The 10198-nt window shown below is 41.9% G+C and overlaps 1 protein-coding gene and 1 pseudogene across 1 annotated transcript in view; both read left to right on the plus strand.

Moving 5' to 3' along the window:
* The window catches only part of Lgi1 (leucine rich glioma inactivated 1), a 42266-nt gene extending 32920 nt beyond the window's left edge, over positions 1-9346 (plus strand). Inside the window, exons 4-6 of the mRNA XM_012513486.2 lie at positions 3324-3493; positions 3767-3931; positions 8340-9346. Coding sequence (XP_012368940.1) covers positions 3324-3493; positions 3767-3931; positions 8340-9175 — 1171 coding nt within the window. The 3' untranslated portion in view covers positions 9176-9346. The remainder of the gene's footprint in view (positions 1-3323; positions 3494-3766; positions 3932-8339) is intronic.
* LOC111815068 lies at positions 2593-2722 on the plus strand (annotated as a pseudogene).
* Positions 9347-10198: the final 852 nt, after the last annotated feature.

The raw sequence follows: 10198 nt of genomic DNA on the forward strand, positions 1-10198 counted from the left end.
CCGGGCATTCCCTTGACAAAGTGTGTGTCTGTCTGCACAGGGTGACCATAAGGGTCCCTGAGGGCCAGGAAGAGGAGATTCTGACAGAAATTCCAAGATCCCTTTTTTTCTCCTGAGGTCCAGGAAATCGGGCTCCAAAGAAAAAACATAAAGTCTGGGAAACTGACAGAGTAAGATGAAAGGTTACACCCATGGGTTGGTCAGTCAACAAATGGAGCAGGAAGTGGGGGTAGGGAGGAAAGTTTGCCTTTTCTCTCATTAGACTGAACAACAACTCCAAGCCTAATCCCCAGGAATTTGGCTTAAGCCCCACGAAGGGAATGAACTTAATTATTTTTGACCCCTTTTCAAACAAAAGAGCTTTCAAACTTTGACTTTTAAGCCTCTGAATGAAAGATCTTTGCAAGGAATTTGTATATTTTGCTGTAAGCAAAGCAAGCACTATATGCCTAGCCCTCTCAAAAACAATTTAGCTTCATTAAGAGACTTTTCAGGATATTTTATGTCATGAAGTAGAACATAGGAACAAATAAAAGAATACATGAAAACAAAGATTTTTTTTTAATCTTTAGGTGCTTTGCTATCGAGCAGCAATGGTGAATCTTTTAGAGATAAATAGTCAAATTGTAACCCAAAACTGACTTATTGCCAAATGCCAGCACTACAATTAAACCTGAATACTGAAGTTTTACTTTAGAAAAAACATTATACATTATCGTCTTTTGTCTTAAAAGAAAATGCCATAGGTTCACCACCACAGTTCACCACCACTGTTCTCGAGTGTATATTCAAAACAGATTTTCTCCAACAACAAACAAAATCTGAGTCAAGTATTTTCTTCTAAGCCCAGTCTTTAACTTCAAATCAGGAAGCTAATGAAAAACTTTCTTTGTTCTCTGCAGTAGTCCCCCAAACCCTCCTTCATGCCTCTTACCCTGATTCCTGAATGGGGATTTATTTCCAAGAGAGTGCAAAAATCAAGTCACTTCTAAAAGAGTTTTGCACAAACCAACTATCTCCTGTGGCTTACAATAGCCAGAAGGGTTGGCATTCATTATTCTTGATCAGAGTACTCTTCAGATTGGAAGCCTGTCCAGGGAATGCCTTGGAATTTGGAGGATAGTTCACGACAGATGGGGGCTACAGCTCATGAAGGACCTTCTATCCCATCCTGGGTCAGTCTAACCACTTGAAATTGGCTCAGCCCATCTAGGGAATTCCATAACAGGTTTGGTTTCTTGACTTACTCCACCATGCCCAAATCAAGAATTACGTTAGACCTATAAGGATCCAGGCCAATTTGCCTTTTATTGGATTTCTTGGTTATCTTGAATGTATCCCCTAAAAAAAAAAAACATTAAATGCTTGGGTGTTTAGAAATTATTTATGTACTACATGCAGAGTACACAGGAGGACCTACCTTAAAAATTTTGTGTGGGCTGGCCAAATAGCTCAGGGGATTAAAGCACTTACTTAGGCAGATGCAGCAGCCAGGGTTCGATTCCCAAAGTGCCATGCCGGCCCTTCCCTGGGGTGCGGGGAGATGGTGATTGAGACTGGGCGTGGTGGCACGCGCCTGTAATCCCAGCTCTTGGGGGGCTAAACACAGGCAGATCACTACAAGTCTGATCTATGTAGTGAGACCTTGTAGACCCTGTACTAAAATACAAAAAAGAAAGAAAGAAATTTTGTGGGACCATAAAAGGAAATGGAATTCCTAAACAGAAGCAATGGCCAAAAACAAACCAAAAAGCAGAGAACTTGGTGAGTTAGGGTCCTTTGTGAAAATGTCCAACTATACTATATTGTTTAATAAAAGCATGAACATACATAATTCATGACTTTGTGGCAAAGTCACTTCCTATTAAAACTGAATTTGCAGACCATGGAATAGGATCAGAGTTAATTGTATGTGTGAGAAAGAAGCAAAGCAAAGAGCTCACTTGATTTAATTAAGTGACACAAGAATCGCTGCACTCTGTCCTCTAGCACTGTGCTGTCCAGTAGAGCTGCGAGACACTACAGCTGCTCAACCCTTAAGATTGGCTAATGGGAAGCTGGGGAGCTGAACGACAGACTTCCCTTTGGGGAGCTCAAGGGCTCAAACACACACACACACTGTACTGCCAAGCTAGACCCCTTCCGAATTGTTCAAAATTTCAACTTAAATTTACAAATTGTTTTCAGTTCAATTATTGAAAAAACTTTTAGATATGTTTGGACCAACTAGACTTTAATAAATCGAAACTTCTAGCAGGACCAAGTTTGAATCCCAGGTCCCGCATGCTGTACCGGCATGCTGAGCCAGCCACGAGTCCAGGCGTGGTGGCGCACACCTGTAATGCTAGTGCTGGGGCGGCTGAAAACAAGAGGATCACTACAAGTCTGAGTTGCATAGTGAGACCCTGTACCAAACACACAAATGAAAATAAATAAATAAATAAATAAATCTCATGTTTCTGATAAGAAATTAGCATCTGATTTAAGATGTCTTAGGCCAGGGATATAGCTCAGTGGCGTAAGTGCCTGCCTGGCAAGTGCAAGGTCCTGAGTGCAATCCCTGGTACCGCCAAAAAAAAAAAAAAAAGTTGGCTCCTTCAGTTCATGAGTGTGATGATTGGGTGTTCATGCCTTACGCATGAGATTTGGGTGTTCATGCCTTACGCATGAGATGTGCCTCCCTCAAACCTTGTTACGACGTGGGCACATTACCCATCTGATGTGAGAAAAAAAAAAAGATATCTTGTCAATAGAAAATACACAATGGACTTCAAAGACAATATAAGAGAGGGTATAAAATATCTCAATAATGTTTATATTGACTACATCCAAATTATATTTTAATATACAAAACTAAATAAAACATACTATTAATTATGCCTTTTTAAAACATTTTAATGCAGCTTTAGAAAAATGTAAACTCGGGGCTGGGGAGATGGCTCAGTAGGATAAGCGCTTCACTGGCAAATGCAAGGATCTGAGTTCAATCCCCAGTTCCGCCAAAAAAACAAAACAAAACAAAACAAAAAAAAGAAAAATGTAAACTCTATGTGGTTTCCACACTACTGGATGGCACTTGCTCCAAAATAAACTGCCTTTGGATCCAAGAGAGTGAACTGCATGGTTGCAGTGACTAGGGAGGCCTTCACACGTGCTCGGTGGCCGCTCTCTGAGCCTGCACTAGGTGGCCACAGGTCCAAGGCAGCTCATGGGACATGGGAGCCGGGTATGGTAACTTTGCAGTACTGACTGCTGTGAAGGAAGTCATGCTGTGGCCTTCCGGAGCCCTTGTACCACAAAAGCAGCAGAGGTTTGTCTTGCAGGGACCTAAGAGGGAACTCATTTAATTGTGACTGTAAGTTGAAGTGGCTGGTGGAGTGGCTCAGCCACACCAACGCGACCGTTGAGGACATCTACTGTGAAGGACCCCCAGAGCACCAGAAGCGCAAGATCAATAGCCTTTCCTCCAAGGACTTTGACTGTGTCATCACAGGTAATGTACTCAAAATCAGTGTACAGCATAAAATTCAAATAAGAACTACCTGCTTTTCTGTGTGTTCAGGAACTGATTTTTAATACCTTAAAAGCCAACTGAGAAATTCAATTAAAAAAATCATGAGCCACTAAAACTTCATGTGTTTAAAAGAAAAATAAAAATGTCACCTTACTATTTCTTGAAAATAAACATGCTTCATATTTGAGATCTAGCTGAAGAAAAAGAATAAAACCAGTTTGCAATGGCTCATCATCCTTTCCATTTTTGCAGAATTCGCCAAGTCTCAAGACCTGCCTTATCAATCACTGTCCATAGACACTTTTTCTTACATGAATGATGAGTATGTTGTCATTGCTCAACCTTTTACTGGAAAATGCATTTTCCTTGAATGGGACCACGTAGAAAAGACATTCCGGAATTATGACAACATCACAGGTATGGAAAACCTCGTCACACTCTGAGTGGGAAACTAAGCCGCTTTTGTCAGGGTGAGCAGGGTGAGCTGTGTGGCAGAGGGAGGCCTTCAGCAGGCCTCCGAATCAATCGAATCAAAAGTTCATCATTCATGGAGCAGTCTGGGATTGTCCTCTCAGCTTCCATCCTTGACTCACAGCAGCACCTACCTGGTGAAGTTGTTGACAAGATCCTGTGCTCATGGGTACCAGAAACCCGGCACAGGCCCATCATACTAAATACATAATAAAAGGCAAATGATTTTTTAAAAGATACCAATTTCTAGTGTAGCTATGCAAGCCATTCATTCTCACTGGGCTTCCCATTTTTTTCTTAACTGTGAAATAAGGTTTTTGCGGATAAACACGCCTCGAGCTCTGTTATACAGATATTTCTTTTACAAAATATTAATATATACCTTGTAACAAAATGCTCTAGTCCAATAAATCTATAAACTTTATGTCTCACTTTGAGATTCATCAAAGTGAGAATTTTGAGGGGTATTCAATGAAGAAAGCTATTTTTAATATTCTTCACATTTAACTTGATCATAGAATATGGTTTCTTCCATGAAAATTATTATTTAGATGCTCTCACAACTTTCTCTTTTCAACATTATTTAAATTGTCACAACTATTAGAACAATTCTGATATGTTCACATCAGCACTCACCTGGAACCCCTTCTGATCTACTTCTAAGAGTTCTCCAATCTCCTCATAAAAAGTCACCCATTGGGCTGGTGAGATGGCTCAGTGGTCTAAAGCACCTAATTAGAAAAAGCCAAGCAAAGCACAGGGACCACGGTACAATCCCCCAGCACCACATGCCAGCCAGCCCGCCCCCTGGTGGGCTGAGCTGGCCACACACACACACACATAAATAAATAAAATAAAATAATAAAATAAAATAAAAAAAGTCACCCATCAAATTAGGCGCAAAGGATCATCATTAAGTTCTATTGGTGGCCCCAAACAGCCTGGGGCTTGTTCGAGACTAAGGTTACCCAGATAAAGGAATCCCTTCAAACTGAGATCCTTTTAGGATCCTTTTTGAAGACAGTGTTTCACTGGGGTTTAAGTTTCAACGTGAACCTTGAAGGTGTATGAACATTCAAGTCCAAGTCAGATGACAAATTTGTGTAAGATACGAAGTGGCTGCGTGCTCTCTCCCTGCAGACAGACACTGCTCTTCCGTCGTAGTGTTTTCTTCTGCAGGGTAGATGCAGCCACAGAACCTCTGTCCACCCAGGCTCTCTGGATAGTCACATTCAGTCAGTGATTACTCAGCATATGGTGATGCTCTCAATCCCTGATCAATTCTAAGCTCTCATTGTACAGGATCAAGAAAACTGAACCCAAGAGATGTTAAGGGCTTCTTCCAAGCTCACATAATCAATTTAGTTCTGAAAAGAGTCACAAATAAAAGTAATTTGGCTGTGGGTGGACCCAATTAGCATTAAATACTAATGTAGAGCTTTCTGCCTCGGTGCTGTCGTTGGTAAAGCTCAGGGTCCAAACTTGCTCTACCTGTCTTTGAATTTTCTAGAACTAACCTCTCGCTAAGAGATCACAGACTATTAATACATGTCAAACTCTTAGAAAAATGACACTGTCTGGAAGATAGCTCAGTCATCTGAGTGCCTGCCTGGCAAGCACAGGAACCCAAGTTTGATTCTCAGTATCACACGCTGCACTGGCCCCAGAAACCCGGGCATGCTGTGCCAACCCAAAATCTAGGCATGGTGGTGCATACCTGTAATCCCAGTGATACAGTGAGAGAAACTGATCTCAAGTGGGTGACCTCCAAATGATACAGGGAACCTCCAAGTGACATAGGGAAAATGATCTGACCTGGCCTGCACAAGTTTGTGTTCTCTAAAACTGAAGAATGAATTTTAGGAACAAATGGAGGTTATGAGCAGAATATATTTATTTATTTATTTATTTATTTTTAATTTTTTTTTTGTGTGTGTGTGTGTGTGTGTGTGGCCAGCTCAGCCCACCAGGGGGCGGGGCTAGCTGGCATGTGGTGCTGGGGGATTGAACCGCGGTCCCTGTGCTTTGCTAAGCTTGTTCTAAGTAGGTGCTTTAGACCACTGAGCCATCTCTCCAGCCCCAGAATATATTTATTGAGGGAAAGAAAGTTCCTGTCTGAGAGAAGAACAGGGGGGGCCTGAGCAGGTAGTTCCTGGGAAGCTGTCTCTTTCAGGGACTTTTATAGTGTAAAACTATGATGGGCTAAGATGGAGAAAGGAGGAACTAGCTTAGGTGGATATGGAGTGGGACAAAACTATGGTCAACCAATGGGATTACAAGCACCACTGCTCAGGTAAAATTGATTAAGTCTGGGACCAAATGGGGAAGGGAGTCACATTGCAAACAGGCATGAATAAGGGACAAGGTCTCTTCCTATTGGGAGTTGGATAAGGGACAGGGTCTCTTCCTGTTGGGGGTTGGGCTAGTGGCTCATTTGGGCTCTTTCAAGGTGATTGATACCTATATAGACTATCAATCCCTGGTGCCTCTCCCTAGGGAAGTATATAGCTATATTTGTTTTCTCTTTTATCTTAAGGTCTGGCCCATAAGGGAGTGTCTGTCTCTTCTAAGTTTCAAAGTTACCTTGTCTTCCATCTTGTCTCCTTGAGGGCTGGCCCTGTCTGACTGCCTACAATATTTTTATCTAATTCAGCTACCTGCAACACCAGCTCTAGGGAAGATGAGACAGGAGGATTACTATGAGTCAAACCCGCTTAGTGAGACCATGTATCAAAAGAATAAAACTAAACATAACACACAAAAAAGAAAGGTGATACCAGCCTAGGGCACTGACAGACCCCTTTATCATTACTTGAAATTTCCCAAAATATGCCTCAGGTACATGATAATTTCTGGCACATTACCCATAGCTGTACCCCTATTTCACTCTTTTCAAGGATTCCTCTTTGTCTTTGTTACTTTTCTCTTGTTGCTGAGACAAAATACCAGACACCCAAAATTAAGGAAGTCAGGCTCAGGATACTGTGGTTCAATCCCCAGATCCTCATGCCCTACCAGACCTGCCCTTAAGTCATCCTGAGCCAGCACCCTACCACCACCAAAAAAAGAAATCCTTCCAAAGCTAAGGAAGGGAAAGTTTATTCAGCTCACAGTCCATGGAGGTTTCAGTCCATTCTAGGCTTGGCTCCAAGGCAGGGTGACACACGGAGAGGGCACCAGCTCGAGGTGGTGGAGGAGCAACAGCAGACAGCAAGCTGCTACTCCTCCACCTGGCAGCAGGACTCAGTCTCCTCTGAGATTCAGTTTGTTCATCTAGAAAAACAGAAGATAATAATACTTACCTCTAACAATTGTTGGGCACACTTAATTAAATAACTTGATAAAACGCACAGCAAATTCTCAGTACGTGGTGGCCTCTCATTAGAATTACTACAATTAGCTCATATGTCAGGGAAAGCAATGCTTTTCTCTCTGCAAGAAGTAAGAGGAGAAAACTCGGGCTGCGTCAGTGTGTCCTGAGCACCCGGAGCAGCTTGGGTGAGACATGCCAAATTGATCATTCATAACAAGGCCTTGTGGGGAGAAAAGCTGATCTCGGGTGGGTGACTTCTAACCGATACAGGGAACCTCCAAATGACACAGGGAAAAATGATCTCCCGACCTGACCTGCACGAGTTTGTATTCTTTAAAACCGAAGCATGAATTTTAGGAACAAACAGAGGTTATGAGCAGAACATATTTATTGAGAGAAAGAAAGCTCCTGTCCATGAGAGGGACAGGAGGGGGGTCCGAGCAGGTAGTTCTCCAGAAAGCTGTCTCATCCAGGGACTTTTATAGTGTAGAAAATGGGAACTCACTTAGGTGGATGTGGGGCGGGACAAAACTATGGTCAACCAGTGGGATTACAAACACCATTGCTCAGGTAAAGTTGATTAGGCCCAGGACCAAATGGGGTAGCGAGTCACATAACAAGCAGGCATGAATGTAAAACAGGAGCTTATCTGGTGGCCTTCAGACAATGATTCGTTCTGAGTAATGAGCAATCCTGGATGCCAGTCTTTAGGGAGGTTAGCATTGGTTTGGTCTTTAGGTCTGGCTCACAGCAGGAGCATCTTCCACAGTTGTAAGGTGTCTGGTCTTTGTTATCTCCTTCGTGGGCCTGACCCTGTCTGACTGCTTAATTTTGTATCTAACTCAGGCTGCCTGCAACAAAAAGGTACAGAAGTTCAAGATACTTCTGCTACTGGCCTTGGAGTTTGGCCTTGCTTGATCAATCAGAAAGCCCTGTTGTCCCAGGACAACTTTTGGTAGCGGCTATATGGCTCCAGCCCGGATGTCCACTTGTTCCACATTGGATACTCACACAACTAACCTCTCATTTGTCTCTTCCCAGGCACATCCACTGTAGTGTGCAAGCCTATAGTCATTGAAACTCAGCTGTACGTTATTGTGGCCCAGCTGTTTGGTGGCTCCCATATCTATAAGCGAGATGGTTTTGCAAACAAATTCATAAAAATCCAGGATATTGAAATTCTCAAAATCCGAAAACCGAACGACATAGAAACATTCAAGATTGAAAACAACTGGTACTTTGTTGTTGCTGATAGCTCAAAAGCTGGTTTTACGACCATTTATAAATGGAACGGAAATGGATTCTACTCCCATCAATCATTACATGCCTGGTACAGGGACACTGACGTGGAATATTTAGAAATAGCCAGAACACCTTTGACACTTAGAACACCTCATTTAATCTTGTCCAGTAGTTCCCAGCGTCCTGTAATTTATCAGTGGAACAAAGCAACACAATTATTCACTAACCAAACTGATATTCCTAACATGGAAGACGTCTATGCAGTGAAGCACTTCTCAGTGAAAGGTGATGTGTACATTTGTTTGACAAGATTTATTGGTGACTCCAAAGTCATGAAATGGGGAGGCTCCTCCTTCCAGGACATTCAGAGGATGCCGTCGCGAGGATCTATGGTGTTCCAGCCACTTCAGATAAATAATTACCAATACGCAATTCTTGGAAGTGATTATTCCTTCACTCAAGTGTATAACTGGGATGCAGAAAAAGCCAAATTTGTGAAATTTCAAGAATTAAATGTGCAGGCACCAAGATCATTCACACATGTGTCCATTAACAAGCGTAATTTTCTTTTTGCTTCCAGTTTTAAGGGAAACACACAGATTTACAAACATGTGATAGTTGACCTAAGCGCATGAGACACCAAATCCTGTGGCTGCCATCAACTCTCTACAGTACATGACCTGGGTGAAGTCAGTGCATGGCGACTCTCACCACACGTGCAGATGAATGCCTTTCAAACACTGAAACTGCTAGAACCAAGCGCTCCAGCACTCCGTCCCTAGCTGCCCAATCCAGTGGTATGGGAAATTACCTTTCACAGGACGAAATTTAATTGTGTAACTGTTCTTTGCAGTGAAGATGTGTAAATAAGTGTTTAATGGTATCTGTTACCCCCAAAAGAAATATTAATATGTACTTTTCCATTTATTTATTCATGTGTTCAGAAGCAACTGCCAAATAAAATGTTTACATTTTCTTTCATATCCCAAAGGTAATTATTTACAGGAGTTGTTTATTCTTATTGAGGGTATGTTGAGGAAATAGTTTTATACAATAAGATTATATCGTATCTAGAATTTACAGTGTGAAGAATGAGTAAAGATGGGACAATGGGATTGGTTACCCCATAATTTACAAACAGGTCCATCTATGGCCACACCAGCTGGTTTGGAACATTCCAAGGTGTTTCCAGAGGTCATGGATTTTAGGGCCATTCTGAAGTCAAGTTTTAACAAATTAAAACAAGAGTAGGAAATTTTGCCACTACAGAAAGTCTAATTTGAAATAAAGAGGAAAATCCATCTTTATTTAGCCCAGGCTAAAATACATCATTCAGACAATTTATAGAAAGACTTTAAAATTAAGCTTTAGGATCTAAAAATCCCTGTTCAGAGATTCTAAATGTCTGATTCTAGAATCATCTAGAAGCATATAGAAGTTATAACTTTATGTCACTTGCCTCAAATCTCTCTACTAGGAAGGCCCCTGATCTGATCAAGGGTGCTGCACGTTCAGGGGCCAATTTTGATGTTACTCACGAACCGCACAGTGGCCGGAAAGCCCATCTTTGATTTTTCCAGATTCCTGCTTCTAGATTATCTGGGTCCTTGGCTCCTAGCACAATGCCTGTGGTATTTCGGGCTCTTAGAAGAAGTGGA

The sequence above is a fragment of the Octodon degus genome, unplaced genomic scaffold, assembly GCF_000260255.1.
Source record: "Octodon degus isolate 3935 unplaced genomic scaffold, OctDeg1.0 scaffold00010, whole genome shotgun sequence".
Taxonomy (NCBI): Eukaryota; Metazoa; Chordata; class Mammalia; order Rodentia; family Octodontidae; genus Octodon; species Octodon degus.